General features: G+C 39.5%; 1 protein-coding gene across 5 annotated transcripts in view; it reads left to right on the top strand.

Moving 5' to 3' along the window:
- The window catches only part of LRCH1 (leucine rich repeats and calponin homology domain containing 1), a 204,317-nt gene that overhangs the window by 156,944 nt on the left and 26,164 nt on the right, over positions 1–21,209 (top strand). For 3 of the 5 annotated variants that reach the window (XM_023239734.2, XM_019813191.3, XM_023240296.2), the window contains exons 11-16: positions 687–773; positions 5,391–5,480; positions 5,576–5,612; positions 9,528–9,581; positions 10,309–10,381; positions 13,260–13,364. In XM_023239734.2, coding sequence (XP_023095502.1) covers positions 687–773; positions 5,391–5,480; positions 5,576–5,612; positions 9,528–9,581; positions 10,309–10,381; positions 13,260–13,364 — 446 coding nt within the window. 5 annotated transcript variants of the gene reach the window in all.

The following is a 21,209-nucleotide window of genomic DNA, read 5'->3' as shown; positions in this document are numbered from 1 at the left end:
CTCTAAAAAATTTTCCAATATATTTTGGGAAAAAAAAAAAGCCCGTGTATAAACGGACCCATGCAGTTCAAACCTGCGTTGTTCAAGGGTCAACTGTGTATAAGGCTTTGGAAGCCCCATTCTAAATCTTTTATCTAATCGTTCTCAACCCTGCCTGTGGAGCCCCAGTCTCTGGCTTGGCCTTTTGTTCAAGTGCCACAGATGATTTTGCTGCCCGAAGAGCCTGCACTGAGTGAGAACCACTGTCCCACAGCAAAATCCCATATTGTATGAAAGCAGTAAAACCAAGCAAGCCACACTGGTAGCACTGGAGTTGGAAGAGGCAAAAGTATTGTAGGCCTGCTGCATCAGGGCATCCCCCCAGGGCTCAGGAAAGCACAGCGAGGGAACCACCCACAGAGCACATCGCCTTGATTTTCTAGAGGAGCAGATACAGGCCCGTGGGCATTGAGACTTTGTGTGAGCTATTTAATAGCAGAGCCAGGCTTCCCCCACCCAGTAGCTCCATTTCTACCACACTCTGGCCATCTCCTCTGCAGGCTACTGACACACGTTCATTATAAGGTGGAGTTTGTGGAAATCACTTTTACATGTTAGATGCATTTTTATAAGTGTGCTCTTAAGAATCTAGATAATATCCATGTTCTAGTAATCATTGTCACTCTTATGCTTGGTTCATGCTACAGAATAAGTTCATCCAAAGACCAGGATGTGGATATGGCGATGATCGAACAGCTGAGAGAAGCGGTAGATTTGCTGCAAGATCCCGACAGGTACGTGCGTCTTTCCTTGGCCCAGGTTTCGTGTGAGTATATCGTCTCGCCTTTAAAAATGTCTGTACACAGTTTGGGCTCAGTCTAACCCCCCAGAAGAAAAGCTTTTGCAAGATCCATAAGCGTCAGAGTCACACTTCTAGAGTGATGGAGATCGTTCCCCCCTTTTGCTACCCCTTAATGAAATGTATTCACCCTTCATGAACTTCATATGGGACGTTTTGGCATAATTCTTAGAAAATAGCAACACGATGAAAATGCATATTTGATGTTGCCTCAAGTTCAACTCCTGACTTCTAGAAATACCAAGGAGATTTTCCAAAAATGAAAGAATTGTTTTATCAAGTGCTATCGTATTTATTTTGAGATGCCAAACTTATGTTACCTAAACAATATATTTCTAAAGATTGGGGTTATGAGATAAGTTTTTAATTGAATTGGCCATTGTCATCAGAGGCACAGAATGCAGTAGATACATTTTTTGGTTTCTTAGCAAAGGATCATGGAATTCCCGTGAACAAAATATTTTTCAGTAAGACAGTATAGCCAGTATCAGGTACTAACTACTTTATCACTAGGAAAATAGATCCAAAGCTTATTCCTGGTAAACTGTTTATGGGTCTTGTGGACTTAAATATGAAAATGATACGGTCTCGTAATATGGTGAACACAGAAGTTATACCACATTTTGGCAATTCATGAAAAGGGTGGTTAGCAAGTCCCAGAGTGCCAGTAATGGCTCACCACCAATGTTGCTTGGCCCTAAAAGAATAGTGATGGGTCAGTGTGTTTGGCTGAAAGTCTTTAGCGATTGATTTGAAAAGCATTTCAGTTCTGTAGACATTAATTGAGTGCTTAGAGATCATGGGAAGATCTACTGCGTGCACCTCTGGGGATATAAAGATGAACAAGACACAGCCCTTGCCTTCTAAGAACTTAAGCTATGGTAGAGAGATGACTTTGAGTAGCTATTTGTAAGTGTAATTGATTTAGGTGCTTAAAGTGATAGGCTCCAGTGAATTCCTGGCCGCAGATGGAAATGGGGAGATGGCGGGGCTGGCCTCCCTGAAGGCTGGGATAGTTCATCTGCGCCTTTAATTACTGGCCATTTCATGGAAAAAGCAAACCCTGGATTGAATTAAAAGCTTAGGCAAAGGCATGGAGGTCAGAAGGAGTGGAGCAGGCGTGGACTCTACCTGGGAGGCTGGGGTCTGGCCGTTTCCACCTTTTAAAAATCTGGGCAGTGCTTCTGATGCACAGCCAGGGCTGAGAAGCTGTGGAGGGGCAGTCGGAGGGGTGCTGAGGATGTCTTCAAATGCTGTGTTGAGGAGCCCAGACTTTATTTCATATGTAGAGGGAGGTGGTGGTGCTTTAAAAATACGATTATTCGTGTTCCTAATTCTCCCTACTGTGTGGCTCAGAGCCTGGCTTATTCATGAATGCCTAATCAAAGCATGTTCTTTAAAGAGCTGCGTTTCACATTCTAAACCAGGGAAGTCAGTGAGAGGGTGGGAAACAGGGACAAGAGGACACGTGTGTGTGTTGTATGTGTTTGTGGGAAATTATAAGGAATGGGGAAGCAGCTCATCTGGGGGTAAAGATTTTGGATCAGCCAGCCACAGGTTCTGAACCCAGCTCCAACACCACTAATGTGGGTTAAGATATAACTATTCTGCACGCCAGTTTCCTCCTCTGTGAGATGGGATCCACGTACTTACTTCTTAGGATTGTGAAGATCTGAAATAATTTATAAACTGCTAGTAGGAAGGCAAATTAGCAAAACCACTCTAGAAGACATCCTAGTAGTACATGGCCGTTGTCTAAAATATATGTAAACTTTTTGAAATAAATTCTAAAAATGTATCCTAAGGGATGAAGAGATATGAACAAAGATTATGAGGGGAAGATATTTTTATAGCAAACATTTGGGGAAAATGAAATAATGTAATATTTCAGAGATACTTAAATATAATTTGGTCCTTTATAAAATGGAATAGCACATGGCTGATACAATGTGTTTTTTTAAATTTTCCAATATATTTTAGAATGCTCATTTTAGGGGCACCTGGGTGGCTCAGTCGGTTGAGCGTCCGACTTCGGCTCAGGTCATGATCTCGCGGTCCATGAGTTCGTGCCCCGCGTCAGGCTCTGTGCTGACAGCTCAGAGCCTGGAGCCTGTTTCAGATCCTGTGTCTCCCGCTCTCTGACCCTCCCCCGTTCATGCTCTGTCTCTCTCTGTCTCAAAAATAAATAAACGTTAAAAAAAAAAAGAATGCTCATTTTATAATCACTTTAAAAGTATATAAAATGCAAAGCTTTGATCCCAATTATATAGACTGAATTAGGTCTTATTTTGTGTCAGAAACAGACAAAAAATTAAAACTGGAAGGAAATATATTACTGTGGATGTTTTTCTGTAGGTATTTCTAAATTAGTATTTTTTTTTTTTATACTTTTATGAATTGTAGACCCTTAGCAGCAGGCACTGTTGTAGTTTTTTGGCAGGTTATTTGCGGTGGGTGGTGAGAACAGTGTGAAGAAACAGTGCAGACTGGTTAGATATGAGCACCAGGTTTCTGGTTATCTGAGATGGGGAACCAAGAGGGCCCCAGGGTTGAGGAGGAGGATGTTGTGGTCCGCATAGGATGTGCCGAATAAAATCCAAGGTGGCAATGTCCATTCTGCTGCTAGGAGTTTCGTTCTGGGGCTTCGAGACTTAGATTTGAAAGTCATTTCGTAAGGTGCTGCAGTAACAGAGCTGTATAATGAGGATGAGATTCCCAAGGCCAAGCGTATAGATGGGAAGGGAACATGAGTCCAGAAACGAGACTTAAAGTGTGACATTACAGAGAAAGGACCCCCCTTGGGCTCAGACTTAATATATTATTTCAATACTTGTACCTTTTGCATGTTGTATCACGCCCCCAATAAACGTTTCTTCTTACAAATTTGAGATTGATTAATATGTGAACCACAGAGTGAAAAAGAACAGCCTCATTTGGGGGAAATAAAAGTGGCTGGGGAATGTGGGCCCGGAGCCCAGTAGTGAAGATCTCGGTGACCTGGAGGAGGGTTCCCAGCTCTGGGCCTTAATTTCGTCATCCTTCATGAGAAGTGCGATGAACTGAGGACCTCAGGATTCCTCGCTAGCTTGGAAACATTTGAGGCAGTGAGTTGCCAAGAATGTAGAGCGAGTGGAATGGTGGGTGTGTGCTCGAATTGCGGAAGAAAACAGTCCTGAGTAACTTTCCAAGAGCTAATTGATTTGCATCTTTATGGAATGCTATTTTAAAATTGTATCATATTGTAAAACTTTATATGGCTTTCATTTGCTGCCTAAAATAACTCACTACTTTGGCTGCTTTAGATCTTTGTTGTTCATCCTGAATAATTATCATGATAGGACAGTTCTAACTTATAATAATGTTTCTGTGAGCCAGTATAATAGCGATAAAGAAAGGGTCACTGTTTGTTTCTATTAAGAGAGGGCTCTTCAAGAGGTCACTTATTTCTAGCTGCTTGGGACTGAATATTAATAATAAAAATACACATAAATATTGGGTTTTTCTTTATCTCATATTTCATAGGTCCAAACTTTTTGTTGTTTGAGTTAAACCACTGATTATAGGATTAAATTTTAGAGGTTTACCTTTCATACAAACTTAACATCAAAAAAACCTAGTTGAATATTGGTATCCTATTTTGTCTTTATCTTGGTTTCTTTTTTAAGGATTTCTGATTATAGATTTGACAGCATTTTCAATAGGGCATATATAATATGACTCATCCCTACCTTTTACAGTAGCCTTGTAACTTTCATATGACTTACAGAAATTCCTGGTTTTATAGATCTTAAACAGAATTCAACTCTTAAAATTGCAGAAATTCAGAAACTATCTGTAAGGTAATTTCAGAAATAAAATTGCATATCAAATTGCTTATGAATTCTAATTTTTTAAAATGAGAGTACTGGGGTGCCTGGGTGGCGCAGTCGGTTAAGCGTCCGACTTCAGCTCAGGTCACGATCTCGCGGTCCGTGAGTTCGAGCCCCGCGTCAGGCTCTGGGCTGATGGCTCAGAGCCTGGAGCCTGTTTCCGATTCTGTGTCTCCCTCTCTCTCTGCCCCTCCCCCGTTCATGCTCTGTCTCTCTCTGTCCCAAAAATGAATAAACGTTAAAATGAGAGTACTAGTATATATCAGAGATATCTTCCTATTAAAACAAAATGCCCTTCATACATGTAACATAATATAGTACTCTTAGCGATTTTATTTACCTCTATAAATTAATCAAGTTCTAGAATAGAATTTTGTGCTACCTATGAATATTATGACTTTGGCAGAAATTGCTATTATATTGCAAAGAAGTTGTATTTCAGTACCAATAGCAGATAGAAAATGATGTTCAAATTATATAAAATTTTGCACATGGTGGGAAAATACCATGTAACTTGAAATTTCTACCATAAACCTTTGATTACTTAATCTAATGATAAACATAACTTTTTAATATACTAAAATTATAAACTAAATATGACCCAAAGCATTGGATTTATTAAAATCATAGAACCTACGAAAAGTTTAACTAACATGCTAACATCTTTTTTTCCTACTCTTTAGATTAAGCACAGATGTTTCAGAGAGAAATGTTGTAAACTTTTATCCTGTGGAATCAGCAGAAGCCTTAGACTTACAAGATTCTGCACTAAAGTATGTTGACCTTTTTGTAACTAAATGTATTTTCTCTTTCTACATTGAAGTAGGTATGCTTTAAATTCCACTTTATATCCTTTTTTTTCCTACAGTGGTCAAATACAGCTGGAGACCTCTCCCGTTTGTGAGGTAAGGCTGCTCTTGGATTAACCAGAGCTCCGTGCAGTCCTCCACCATGGAATGGTGGCTCCCGTATTCTACAAAGATTTATCATTGGGATCGAACAGTCATTGAACCAATATTTGATTTTATGAATGGTCTGTTTTTCTGATTTTGTATACTTCTGCCTTATTTAGTTTTCCTGTGTATTATACTTCCGTCTTCCATTAAAGATGAGGGTCGGCTATTTCCATTAAAATCTCGAAATTTCTTGGGTCAGATGGTCTTGCTGAGCCAGGCAGTAGCAACTGAGATCCCTAAGGAACCCCGAGACATCAGAAAGCGTAGGCCCATTCGTTGCAATTTTAGAGCCAAGAAGGAAGCCTCGGAAGCGGCCAGGAGAAAATAAACTACAAAAGACTTGAAAGGCAAGGACAAATGATTTGAGAAGTCCCTAGGAGGATTAGAAGACCTTAGCAGAGTGACCTGGGGGAGTTATTTGGGGGCAGAGTAAGGGCAGAGTTACGGTGTGTGAAATGTGGTTGGCTGCCGAAAGCAGTTTTGACTAGATGAGCCTAAACGGTCCCAGAGAAGCAGTTATATAAGTAGGTTTGAGCTGGTGACTTGGGAGTGAAACCTGGGTGGCACTCTAATTCATCTCTCCTTAATGAGTGGGTTTAGGATGGCTAATTCCGCTATACACACCAGTTTATGTCCCCTGAAGTGTCTGAGCATGGGGAGTGTAGTGAAGCAGTTTCACACTCTTTACTAGCGAAGTCTGTGTTGAGGAAGAGGAGAGAGAACTACTGTGGTTTCATTGTTGAGAGCCGTACCTTAGAATTGTGTTGAGTTGTAATCCTACCTCAAAGACTTGCTAACTGGGCAACTGTGGGCTATCTCTCCAAACTTCACCTTCATTTTTTCTAAATTGGGACCGGTCTCACAAGCTGGGGCACCTAGGTGGCAGCTATTACTCTGACTCTGCCACTCTATTGTTGTTATCGGTGTGGTCCTTAGAATTACTGCACCGTGTCTTTCCCGGTAGAGGCATCATTGGATTACCCAGTTCTGGAACATCAGGAAGCATCTTATGTGAAGGCTGCCCCAGCACCATTCCAACGGGCTCTCTCCTTTGAGACACAATACTTGTGATCCTGTGCAGGCCCACTTTTCTATTATTGAGTGATTGATGATAGTTGATCCGCTTTTCTTCAAAAGCTTCCTCATGGGGCGCCTGGGTGGCGCAGTCAGTTAAGCGTCTGACTTCAGCCAGGTCACGATCTCGCGGTCCGGGAGTTCGAGCCCCGCGTCGGGCTCTGTGCTGACGGCTCAGAGCCTGGAGCCTGTTTCCGATTCTGTGTCTCCCTCTCTCTCTCTGCTCCTCCCCCGTTCATGCTCTGTCTCTCTCTGTCTCAAAAATAAATAAACGTTGAAAAAAAAAATTTAAAAAAAAAAAAGCTTCCTCTTTGGAAATAATTTGAAACTTACAAAAATGTGGGGGAAAATTGTAAGGTTCTATTAAAAGTTACCAAAATGGCATCCTTTTACCTGGAGTTACCTATTATCAACGTTTTACCTCATTTGCTCTATTGTTTCTTGTCTTTGTTTCTCCACACACAGTTCTTTTTCTGAAACTTGTGAGAGTTTCGTACATCATAGTCCTTTTTTCCTAAACATTTCAGTGTATGTTTTCTGAGAATAGAGATTTTATTTTACCTAACTACGTTTGGTTATCACATTCATAAATTTACATTGATAAAATGTTTTCATCTAATCTACCATTCATGTTCCAAACTTTTCAGTTGATGTAATGATGTTCTTCATTTTTTCCCTTCTAGTGTAGGGCCCAGTCTAGTGGCAGGTGTTGTATTTAGTCATGCAGTATCTACATTTTTCTTTATTTTGGAACATTTCTGTAACTTTTCCTTGGTTTTTATGGCCTTGAAATTTTGAAGACTATAGCTCTCTTCTCAATGGTGTATGCCCCTTATTTTGTGGGACAGAAGTTCCTCCTATTTCCCACGTTTAGATTGAGATTCTATACCGCACGGGTGATTTGTGTCCTTCTCAGGATATCCCCTATGTCTGTGTGGCCCTCAGAGATGATGTTAATTTGATTACCCAATTGTTGCTTAGCAATCATGTAATTACTATCCTGTTTTTCTGCTACAACCAGTAAGCATTCAGTGAACAGTTACTTTAGGACCCTGGGTGCGTGATTTCAGGAATACCAGTGAGACACAAATCCTCTAGAACAAAGATATCTCTACTCCACATCTGATTTATAGTGTTTTGTGTTCATATATATATATATATATATATATATATTTTTTTTTTTTTTTTTTTCCTTTTTGGTTGAATGAGGACTCCTATTTGGCATAGGAAGTTCTTACTCATTGTCTCCCTTCTCTAGGGCAGTCATCTGTCCATGACAGGCACGTGTCAATGATTTTAAAAAGGAGGGATAGGATAGCTGGCTCTAGAAGTCCCAGGGAGGAGGAAGAGGAAGTAACGGATTAGCAATGCCAGTGCCAGTGATGATACAGTACTTAAATGTGATCCTCATCAATGATGTGGTTGTTTTTACATTCTCTCCTCCATCTCATTCAGGAGGAAAGTAATATCTGTAGCGTAATCTTGACTCAGTTAGCCAGTGTTTGTTGAGTACTTGTGCTGGATTTCATTTTGTTTTTGGTGTCAAGGACTGGGGTATTAAGGATATGAACTTGTCCTTCCTTTTAAGGTGTTTTAAAAATTATGAAGGGAAGAAGACTTAGATTTTGAAAAACTTGAGAGTAGGATATGACATGGTCTGTAATCCTGAGTGTTTTAGGTGCTCTGGGAGACCAGGAAAGAGATAGGAAGTTAAGGAGAAGGAAGTAAACCTGGGTTTGGGGGGTAGTTTGGACTTGGGTCACCAGTTCGACAGGTGAGGCCGCAGTTATGAAGTGGTTTATACATCACATTGTCTGACTTTACATATACTTTAGATGACTGTCCGTATCAAGTTTAGGTAGCACTGGCCTCCATTCAGGAAGAATTGCAAATGATAGTCTCATTCATAGATAGTAACAAATTGGGGAAGGTATTGGGGGCACAACAGGAAAAAAAATCAGAGGAAGGAATTGCTTATAGAGGGATCAGCCCTGCAGATACTTGTTAGTAGTTCTAACAGAGCTGCTTAACTGGATAGGGAAATTAATGACATTTTATTCTAAATATATGTTTTTCCTTTGGATTTGTCAAAGTTCAGAATATTTTTTAAATAGCACTCCTCAGTAGGAACAGACATCTTAAATTTATACTGATTTGGCATAGTATAAATGAAGATGCTTATATTAGTTATCCCCAGATTTTTATTAGGGTAATCTGTGGGGTTCTTGATCACCATATGTAGAAGGCAGATCTGAGTAACATAAGCTAGTTTCCTCCTTGGTTGCCAAAGCAAACTGGCATTGAATGAACAACGTTAAGATCGTGGCAGGTAATTTGGAGTCCAGGCATGTACGTTTATTAAAAGCTCCCAGTGGGGTTCTGTGTATTTGGGAAGTGCTGCCTTGTACCATTTCTAAAAACCTCTCGTTCAAATGGGGGGGTGGGAGCCCGCAAGTGGCTTAGTAACCTAGCAAGGCAGGTACTTTGGGCTGAACGCTTTGCTCTGGGAGATTCCTTTTCTTAGTTTGTGTGATACTTTAGATGTATTTTGTGTGTGTGTGTGTGTGTGTGTGTGTGTGTGTGTGTGTGTGCGCGCGCGAATGTAATAGCTGCATGTTTTTAGCAAATGTAAGTATGAACTACTTAGCTACTTAACACACTGAATAATTAATTCCATGTATATTCCTTGTGTGGCTGTGTACCAGGGATATGATGGAAGTCAGAAGGATGCAGTTCTTGCCTCAATAATTTTATGGTCTAATAAATATACCATGCATTTTTTTCCTTAAGGTGCAAAATGACCTAACATTACAGAGTAACGGGAGCGAGTATTCTCCAAATGAGGTGAGTTTCCTGAAGATTCACGTAAGCTGAGGTATTTTGTGCAGCCTGAATTGGAATATCTTTGACAGAAATACATAATCTGAGACTGTCATGATTCACGACCCAATTGTATTGCAGATTCTCTGGGGGAGTCTCTTTCATTAGCTATCCTAGTCTTAGCTGGCCCTATCCATAATTAAGGATTAATTTCATAAGATATATTTTGCAAAGCAAATATGGCAACATCTTTATAGAAGACAAAGTGATGGCTCAGACAGGCAATATTTAGAATGTCCTGGTATCCATAAATGATTCAGTGTGTGCCTTCCCTGTAGATGAGACATCTGTTCAGTGTTATCTGTTTTCTTATTTCGCTGTGTTAGGACATCATTCCTCAGATGTCCCCTCTGTGAGGTGGATGTGAGTGTGTTCCTGTGTATGTATACACATGCACGCATCTATTCTGCAGCAGAAAGGGATTGCCAGTTTCACATGATTGTAGAATATTTTTTTATTGAGCAGATAACAATTAGCTCTCCCTCCCCAAACAACATTCTGTTGATGATGCCGCTTAAGGCATTTGCAGTGCGAAGATGCATCCAGTATCAAATTTTTTGGTCCGGGCTTCATCACAAAGCAGCAAATCCAAAAGGTAGCGGTCTTACTATAATCCTCGAACGTAGAGAAGCATGTATAGTTCTGCTTTCGGGTGTTGTTTTTAAACCGTCTTTTCTTTCTGATCCTGCAGATTAGAGCCAACTCCCCTGCCATCTCTCCTACCGCCAACAGCACGGGGCCATTTGGCCTGAAGCCTCGATCAGGTAAATGAAAACCTCAGCATCTTTGTACTCGTAAATACTCAGTGGCTTCTCCTGAGTCTTTTATTAAATGTCGATGTTCTAGCGTGAGCAGCTGTGACGAACTCGGGCGAACGTGAGTCCGGGGCAGGGGGGCGGGGGCAGACTTTGGAGCCTTGTTTTCAGTGAGTCACCTGCTAAGTCCATGCTCTCAGTAGCAGATACCTTCCCTCCTTTTCAGTCAGAGTGAAGAGAAAAGGTGATGGGGCGTGTGAGTGGGGCAAAAATTTTCCAATGAGTCTTTTATCCAGGGAAGTGAAAATAGCCAGCCCTTTGCCCCAGCGGTTCCTGGTACCCTGCTGAGCTAAATTTAGAGCAGCCTCTGGGAGAGTGACTCCTCTAAGACATCGCTTGTTTGCTTTCTAGCCCGTGTAGGGTTATGTATTTTCTCCTGTAATGGCGATCATTTCGAGGCTCACATGAGCGGTCAGGAGTCATTTCTTTAAAAGAGCCTTTCTGCTTGTATTACCTACTTTCTTTTAATTTAGTGTTAGTATGTTCACAGGTGTAAATTCTAGCAACGTGCAGAGTATTGATTTTAAAAAGGGATACGCATAGAAAAAATTGGTTCTTTTGATTTCTTCGCTCAAGTTCTGGCACTGTCTACCTGGTTGTAGGTCCTTTTTTGTTTTAACATGTTTAGTTCTTGGTTTACACTCCCCACTATAATGCTTTTAAGGAAGTGTTAAGAAAGGACTCAGACACATGTAAGCAAAAAGCTAGTAAAGAATGTAGATGTTGTTTGTTTTTTCAAGAAAGCATTTTGGCAACAGTAGAAGTTATACATGTGTATATTTTGTAAAAGGGTACCATACAAATATAATTTCTTTATGAAGGATTTTTTTTTTTTGTATTTAGAGCAAGTTGACTGATGGGTAACATGTAGCCAGGTGTTAATAGTTTCCTAGCATTTTGGATGGGCGCTAAGGAAAAGCTATTTGAGAAACTGCCTGGACATGGGAAGGATTAGCAGGTGTTTTATGGAAAGCCAAAGTGTGTGTGAAATAAGGTTCAAATGACTGGCTTCCTCATGTATGGCATGAGCAGACAATATGCAGCCAGATCTGGGCTGGGCCTCCGTTTCCCTGGGGTCTCAGGTGTGTGCTCGGATCAGGTGGGCACATCTCATCCGTGCCTTCAGTGCTGGCCTGCCGGGAGAGGACCTCAGATTGGGCTACAGACTTGCTCCTAATCCTTACAGGCAGTTTTACATAATTTCAAAATAGTTCATAATGGAGCAAACAGAAGTTGAGTGGATCTCCAAAGAACAATATTCTTTTGAGTGTGCATCTTTACAATTTGGTTGTAAAATTGGCCCAGTGATTCCTTTTTCTTCCTTGTGTGGAGTCCAAACTCAGCTTATCGACATTGTGCTTGTACTCTTCAACCATTTCAGATTCTTTGTACTGGTGAAATAGAAATGGGGTATTTATTTTGAATAGCAGAAAACAGAGATAATTTCCTCTCCAGGCTTCCAAACTTTCTAAAATGCTGACTAACCACTGTGGAAATTGTTCTAGCCGTTGAAAGCTTGGTGGAGTTTGGTTGCTATAAATAATGCTGATTTATCTTCAGGAACATCAAGTGGCATGTAGGAACTTTATAAAACTAGCATTATGTATTGGGGAATTTTAAATTTTGTTTAGTGATTTAAAAATATTACAGTATTTTTCCCATTTTCTAGAAAATAATATATATAGTGATCTTACTTGAAGATTGTATGATTTAAAAAGAAATTCTTTTTGACCGAGTAGCTTTGAAACTTTAAAAAGCCAATTAATTTTTATTTTAAAATTAAGTATATGGATTTATGTGGTTTCTGTGTTATAAATAAAAACAGACTGCTCGAATCAGCAAGTTGGGATAAGAACTTAGATTCTTAAATAGGCTGCTAGTTTTCTTCAAAAGAAAAATTTTTCCTCAATTGTGTTTTCCTTCAAGGAAAGACAACTACATATACTCAAAGATTCGTTCCTAGAAGCGTGTCCATTTATTGTATTGGCCCTGCCTTAGCATTGAAAAAAAAATGGTACAGATATTTCCTCAACGTGTAAAATTACTAGATGGATATTTAGTACAAAAAAGATGTCATTTCATAAATGACAAACTCAGAAGTGCTTGAAATTGATTAACGTCATAAATGACAAACTCAGAAGTGCTTGAAATTGAGACTCTACTAGCGTCAAAATTGTTTCCCTCCCGATCAGTATCAAAGACAATGTTGAGAAGTGTGTGTGTCAAGGGTTGAGGAAAGATTTGGCCCGCTACAGCCATCAGTAAAGCGTGCCAATAGACTTTAAAGAGAAATTTTACATTGCCATGGGGGAAAAATTGACAAATGGTAAACCCAGATTCTATAATAGTCTCATTTCTAAATAATGGATATATTTACATATATTATTAAGCTGTGTCTGTGTAACCAAATTTTTTGTGCGAATGGTATTTGCTACAATTGTTAGTTACTTAGAAGGTTTTTGAAAAAGGTATCTGGTAGGTCTTCTGCTTTTTATCTGCGTTATCTATGGGTGCTCTTCCATTCTGCTGACGTGATTCATTAGTACTCTGAGTCTGTGGGCTGCAGAACTGTTAAGATTAACGATATTAACTGCATGCAAAGTATATGATTGATAAGTACTAACACTCGGTTTCTATCATTCTTTTTATTTCATGCGCCATCTTTCATTCTTCTCCTGTATTGTACATTTGAATTTAAATCCCATGATATGAAATTCGCTTCATTTCCATACAAACCTTATGCCATTTGTGAAATGCTGCTGTCCCTTTGGTTTTTCCTGGTCCTTGTCCAACTGTACGCGGACCGGCTCTCTCGCTCTCCTGCAAGACCCAGCCCTCACTCTTCCTCCTATCTCCTTCAACAAACTTACACAGGCACAAACATGGGACAGCTCTAGCTACAGTGTTCCATCTGAAGGAGACAGTGACAATGGTAGGTGGCCTTGTACCTGTTCTTCAACGTGCTCATTAATAAGCCAATGAATATACTAAACGTTCGTTTCTGTACAGCTGAAGATAGAGTATATTCACCTGCATGCCTGATATAAGAAATAATGAGTAAACCTGGAAAGTGAAGTCCAGAGCGGTGCATGTGGATTGCTGTCTAGCAGTTTGTTCAACTACGTTTAATGACCTTGAATATTCTGAATTTCGGGAGGACTTTACAATAATTTCTTTCTCTACCTTTTCTGCTTGGGTTTTTTGGTGTGTTCGCTTGTTTACCAAAATTTGGGAGTGTCTCTGCTTCCTCCTGCATCTCAACAAAGTGTGTTTAGAGTTTGATCTTTTATTATCTATACTCACCATGTGAGATTTTTAAGGTAATTAATACCATGGCTGATCCCGGAGTGGTGCACTGAAAAGAATCTTAACGTTGAGAAATTTCTAAAAATGAAGAGAAAGCACCTGCCTTCTCCCTTTTTAAATTTTTTTTTTTTTTTTTGGTATTTGCACATTTTGACTTTGGACACCTTCTACCTTTGTGAGGGTAAGCTCACACCTATATAATCATCAGTTGGCCTAAAAATCAAATGTGCCAGTAAAAAATTAAAGACAGCTAGTTGGGAGTATTATGAATGTCTTTTAATATAATGCCATTACATATCTTAAATAGCCTAAAAGATGAAAACAAAATGTAGTTATTTTGATCTACATGTCACATATATCAGAATCTCCATTTGATCTAATGTTAGTTAAGAATTTAAACATTTTACTGTATGATACAAAGTGATAAAAGTAATGTTAAATGAAATAGTATGATTTATAAGGAAGAGACGTGAGATGTGAGGTATAACCAAAATGCAAACACAATAGGAAAATAAATTTTCTGATAGTAGTTATTTTTTAATTGGAGCATGTTATATAGAAAATATGTATTTAAAACATTTGCTGTGATTTCTGGTTAAAATTCAATAAAAAAGCCTTTTCCAATTCCCTTGTGTAGAAGGGTAAATGTATATTTTGGCAGGTTAATTGTGAAAGGAGTTCTATTGTTTCATAGATTTCTAAATTTTTTAACTGAAAATAAGTAGGCTTAAACAACAACGTCCCTCCGTATACCATCCCATTTTAAATTCTGGAAGTTGAAGAGGGCACAATGGAAACTTTTTTGATGAACTGTTTCTATACTTAAAAATAAAAAAGAGAGGGACAGGCATTTTTGTTTTTCAGAAAGCACAGCTATTTATGGATCTGCTGTTGTTTAAAAGGAAGCAAAGCCTAAAATGAAAGATTTATGTGTGATTTGGTATTTCCTTCGGAGTGATATCTGAAACCAAAGACTTTTTTTTTTTTTCTTTTTTTTAAGCTGGAAAAGATGTAGTCATGTTATGTAGCAGTAGAATCTGCGTAGACGAGCCAACTAAAACCAGAAGGTGAGGGCACGTTGGTACTTAGCGGTGGAGGTGAGGCCACAGCAGGGCCTTGATGATGCCCCATTTCTCTACTCATTCTGTAGCAATTTATTGAGGACTCTTTGTGCCAGACGGCCGCCTTCTTATTAAAAATCCTAAAATTCTCATAGAAATGAATAATTATAGAAATCTCTCTGAAGATAAAATAACCTTGCACTACATGCTTGGTTTTTTTTGTTTTTTTTTTGTTTTTTGTTTTTTTTTGTTTTTGTAAGAGTGCAGATTCCAGGGATTCATGTGTAACGATGAAGCCATACCACAACCATAATAAAGGAATTGCTTTCAATATTCATGTGGTTCCATCTGTCACATCAGATAATTGGTGGTTGTCATTTGTCCCTATTTGCAGTTTGTCTATAATATGCCATGGCCGACAGCTAATTTTCTATGCAGAAATATTTGTGCAGGTTCCTAGACCAGACTTTTCACATGCTTCTTCATTCTCTTTGTGCTACGCTTGGCCTTGTGATCTGGATGGATTTTCCAAAGCACTTTTTAAGTTGATGAAGATGCACTATACGTATTCACAAGCACACAAGCTAATCTTGCAAGAGAAATACAGCCTGCGTTTTTCGGTGGTTCTTACTCGTTCCTCTTAAGTAGGAGATCCCCTTTAGTGGCCACTCTTTGCATCTCAAAGCTGATTACCACATCAGTTTTGTTTCCTCCTATTCCTCTTATCCATTATCTGTGTCCGTCTCGACTTTTGTAAATAAATGGTATCTTCTTACCAGCCCAACCCAGAGTAATGTAACTTGTCTGTCATTTATATTTTTTCGTCATTATTTTTGGTAAGTTGGCATTTTTAGACCTTGTTCACTGTCTGGCTTTATATTGAAATCCCCCTTTATTTAAATTCTTTTCAATATGTCACTCCAGACATGTCTCATTTTCAATTCCCCATTTTTTCTAAAGCTCTTTCTTCCAAGGAATGAAACATGGCAAACGGGTTAGCAGGTCCTTGGAGGTTTGAATTGCCACGGCCCCCAGGGTCCGGCCTCTTGAGACGGATGGGGAGTAGGTGTATAGGTCTGCCCGCTCCTGGTGTTGGAAGGGGCAGCTTCACTTCAACTGGTTCTTAACGTAGAAACTTCTACTCTTTCTTTGGCTCTTGCGCCCTATTATTACTCTGCCTCTTTCCTGCCTAACTGCCTTCACTTTGAAGTGAAAACTGTTCCTGTATTCTTTGGAAACATTGTCCCTTTTTTATTTGCAATTAGTTCGTGGGTGCTAATTTATACTTATTTAAAACTGGCCTTTGAGGCGCCTGGGTGGCTTAGTCGGTTCAGCGTCTGACTTCGGCTCAGGTCATGATCTCGTGGTCCGTGAGTTCGAGCCCTGCGTCGGGCTCTGTGCTGACAGCTCAGAGCCTGGAGCCTGTTTCGGATTCTGTGTCTCCCTCTGTCTCTGCCCCTCCCCCATTCATGCTGTGTCTCTCTGTCTCAAAAATAAATAAACGTTAAAAAAATTTTTTTTAATTGGCCTTTGAATTATCACCGGAGCGTGAACGAATGGACCTATTCATCTGGGGTCAATTTACAGACATTTTCTGAGTTTTTGCAATAATCTTGCACCTCTAGGTATTCTTTTCCGCAGACAAAAATGAGGAAATAGGCCATGAGAGATGTTTTAGCAATTCTTAGCCCTGGCTTCATTAGAATCATCTGAGTAATTTTTTTGTCATGTTTTATTTATTTTTGAGAGAGAGCATCAGCAGGGAAGGGGCAGAGAGAGAGAGAAGTGGGGGGCGGGGGCGGGGGCAGAGGATCCAAAGCGGGCCCTGTGCTGACACCTGCAAGCCCGATGTGAGGCTCGAACTCATGAACCATGAGACGTGACCTGAGTGGAAGCCAGAATCTCAACCGACTGAGCACCCAGTGCCCTGAGTCATCTGAATATTTTTAAGACTACAGGTGCCTATCCCCCACACTCAGAGGTGCTGATTTATTTGGTGCCACATGGAGTCTGCACATTGATTACTTTTTTTACTGATTTTGATATTATGTTAGCAGGTAAAAGTCACTAGCTTAAAATAAATTGCCCAAAATATGAGCATTTTGAGGGCAGAGAATATATCTAATTCATTTGGGGGCACCAGAAGGGAATACATAAATGCATTAATCAGATTTTTAATTCGCATTAGCCTGGATCTTAAACCCCATGGTATTTTTTTCAAAGCCACTATATTTTGCTGCCCTTGAACTTGTGTATTTAATATCACACACAGTCTAGCTTTTAACTTACAAGGAGAAACCAAGAGCTACATTTCAAAACCTCATGCATCCACAGAGAAGAAATCTCCTGTCATTGTTAAATTTAGGTAATAAAGGTTAATAATATATATAGACTGATAATTTCTATAACAAGGGTGCATTTCATGTAATAATTACATAGGCATTTCAGGCAATTTTTCGAGCAATGGGTTTTCTTGGTTTAAAATAACAGATATTCTTAACAACAAATAGAGAAATGTTTTTTTTTTCCCTCGCATATTTGTAAATGTCTGTTGAATGTCTACTTTGTGCTAGGCATGATGCTCATTATTATGGATAAACTCTGAAAAAGACAGACAATATATCTTTTATAGAATTTTTACTTCAGAGTCTAATGTGTTCAGACCTGGAAACCAAGTTTTGGTAGATTTTTCACGACAGGAAAAATTCAGATGACTGATTATCAGGGTATGATAATCTCTGCAAAGATGCTCTCCAAATAGACTGATCTTTGAAGGAGGGAATTTTTGAAACACTTGTTTCATTTTTTTCATCCATCAAACTGCTTTGTGGGGCAGAATGAGATACAAATTAGAAACAGACATAACCTCTCACAGAGTCATAATGGAGAGGAACAGATCTGTACCGTAAAAGAGAAAGTGATGAGTGCCATGAGAGACACAGATAAAGAATTCTGTACGTGGATAGCTCAGTCCCAGGTCAGGGATGAGGCTGAGGAGGAAAGGGAAGGAAGTGGTAGAGATAATGGAAAAATCAGGGGAATCTGACCTGTACCTGCAAAGATGAATTTGACGTTCTGCAAACATATTCATCACTCCTTGCAGGATCTTTCCTTAGAGATTTGTTTCTCTGGCTAAATTACAAATATGAGCAAATAATCTTTTGCATTCTTTGAATGTTATTCATTAGATACATAGTAATTAAATAGTTAAGCACGACTGATTTTCTCCTGCATCTTAAACCACCTGTCTCTTCCTACGCACACTCATGCACACACACACTCATACACATACACACACACACACACACACACACACAGAGTCATACACTCACTCTTCTCTCTTGTCCCTCTTTTTTTTTCTTCTTCTTCTTACTTACACTTAAGTAGGATGGCATTTGATTTGAAAAACAGGTGCTAACAGTGCAACTATTCTTAAGATTGTCTTAGAGCCTCAAGTTAAACTTCTCCCTCCCCTGAATTAAGTAAAAAAGTTCTTAAAATTTAGTGATGCTAAATTAAGGAAAAAACAGAGTAATTCTTCCATAGATCAGTTTCCCAAAGCTTTGGTCCAATCTGGTAACTGCATGTATTATTTAATTATGACTTGAAAGGAAAGAAAAAAACTGTAGGTAATATTGTCAGAGCTATCATAACGGTCCCATTAAAATTACTGTGTCACAACAGACCCAGCAAAATAAGCAAGCATTTATGTGCTCTTTGGATTTATTATTAGCCTAAAGAGTTTAATTTTTCATGTGTAATTAATCCATTTAGGAAACAAGTAGTAGTATAGCCATGGTTTCCAGTAATTTTAAGTACATTTGAAGTATTCACTTAAAAAAAAAAAAAAAAAAAACACGGTTCAAATGTGTTTTAACACTTTGTGATTGCTTAACATTCATAGAGCAAATGCCCAAGCATGCGTTTTATATTTTTAAGATGTATGGGAATTTAAGATGAAAAATGAGGCCAGAACATTAAAACCCAGACACCATTGCATTATCTTATCTCACAGAGGGTTCTAACAAGGCGTAGATACTTGAATCGTGTGCTGTTAAACAAAAGCTCATGGTTAATTTAACTTCCTGATAGTTTCATATTCAAAAAGAAATCTGCCAATGAAAACATATTGAAAATATTAAGCACGCTGTATTAGATAAGATTGCCCCTAGAAAAAAAGCAAAGGAAAATAAAACCTCCAAAGAAAACATTAGATTTGTTTAAATGAGGTTGGGGCGCCCCTTGCTGGCTAGTGTATATATTGCTTAATTGTGTTCACATTCCTGGACTTTTTTGGTAAATTTGGTTGACTTCTTTTCTTTGGGGGTGTGGATTATTTCTTAAATTTTACACATAATATATATCTCTTCTGGTTGTCATATTAAATGGGTAGATGTTTTTTGTTGGTCTTGATAGGATGCAAAGGCAAGTTTAATGCATTTCCAATTTCTTCCATGCTTCCTTCTCATTTCTCTGTGCTCTGCGAACTTCTCATCTCTCCCTGCTGGCTTCCTCTACCCTGCTTCCTTGGCTGGACTTGCCTTTATTTTTGAAACAATTGGTCTCCCTTCTTGTGGGTTTGGTTTTTGTGGGTCTTGGTGACAGCCCTTTGGGGACACGTCTTTCGCTCTTTTTGCCCGTGATTTCCCTGGGTGTCCCAGGCCAATTTCCCTGGATGTCCCAGGCCGAATCTCTGTGAGGTTCTGGAAAGTGCTGTGTCTATTAGACCACCTTCTTTCTCCCATCTACTGTCAATCAAAGGCTTATTAAGATGTGTCAACTTTCTAATCTTCTGTAGAGCATCAGAATGCTAATTAAAATATCCTATAACTGATTTAGAAAGAAAATACTGAGATGTGAGAAGCATAATGCAAGCCGTTCATTAAGGTGATTTGGTACAAAGGTACCTATTGAGAGTAAAATAACATAGTTGGGCGAGCATGTGATCACTGACTTTAGGGAGTGGAGTCCACATTTAACTTTTATTTTATTTTTTTATTTTTTTAATGTTTATTTTTATTTTTTAAAATTTTTTAAATGTTTGTTTATTTACTTTTTGACAGAGAGAGAGAGAGAGAGAGAGAGAGCGAGCGAGCATGAGCAGGGGAGGGGCAGAGAGAGAGGGAGACACAGAATCTGAAGCGGACTCCAGGCTCTGAGCTGTCAGCACAGAGCCCGACGCGGGCCTCAATCCCATGAACTGTGAGATCGTGACCTGAGCCGAAATCAAGAGTCAACCCACTGAGTCACCTGGGCGCCCCCTAGTGGTTATAATTTTAAAGACGTGAAGCCAAAAATGATCTCTTAAACGGCTTCTAATGTTGCCAACTTTTCTAAAAGGAGTCTATGGTCATCTCTAAAGAACTGACTTTTGGGGGGCGCCTGGGTGGCTCAGTCGGTTGAGCGTCCGACTTCGGCTCAGGTCATGATCTCACAGTCCGTGAGTTCGAGCCCCACGTCGGGCTCTGTGCTGACAGCTCAGAGCCCAGAGCCTGTTTCGGATTCTGTGTCTCCCTCCCTCTCTGCCCCTCCCTTGCTCATGCTCTGTCTCTCTCTGTCTCAAAAATAAATAAAACATTAAAAAAAATTAAAAAAAAAAAAAGAAGAACTGACCTTTGGGATATACTGTCAGAGTTTTCCCCCTCCACGCTTAAAATATGTAATCCTATGTATTGCCACTTAGTTCTTAAGTCAGGCTTATAAAAAATTTTGGCTAACAGAAACATTAACCTGCCATGATTTTCAATGTGTAAAGCAAGTCTTGAGTCCTCTTATTTGAATAAAATTATTTGAATTTATGAAAGGATTGTGAAACCCCAGGTATAAATTAACACTTAGAATGAAAGCAGTAGGAACAGAGGGAGGGGACATCTGTCAGGGATATGGCCTGGCATGGTTCCAAGGATGACCCAGACCCTTCCCTGGGTCCCTGAATCCTTCCCTGGATTCACTTTGTTGTCACCAAAAATACAGCTTCTGTTACTCTGCATGACTCACTACAATTGAAGATATAATCCTTGGGGGCGCCTGGGTGGCTCAGTCAGGTAAGCGCCCGACTTCGATTCAGGTTATGATCTCACAGTTTGTGAGTTTGAGCCCCGCGTCTGGCTGTGTGCTGACACCTCAGAGCCTGGAGCCTGCTTCGGATTCTGTGTCTCCCTCTCTCTCTCTGCTCGTCCCCAGCTCACACTCTAACTCTCAAAAATAAATGAACATTTAAAAAAGGAAAGAAAAGAAAAGAAAATATAATCCCTTAGAATAGTCAAACCAAGCTTTCTGGGTGAAGTCTGAATTTGCTTCCATGAGTGGTTAATGTGCTATTTAGGGGTAAACTATTTGTTTAGCTTAACTATGCGTAGTCCTGTATGGCAGCCTGTGGTAGGCACTCTTAATAAAGGTTTTTGTTTTTT

Source organism: Felis catus, chromosome A1, assembly GCF_018350175.1.
Source record: "Felis catus isolate Fca126 chromosome A1, F.catus_Fca126_mat1.0, whole genome shotgun sequence".
In the NCBI taxonomy this organism is placed as follows: domain Eukaryota; kingdom Metazoa; phylum Chordata; class Mammalia; order Carnivora; family Felidae; genus Felis; species Felis catus.
This window is presented reverse-complemented; position numbering and strand designations above follow the sequence as displayed.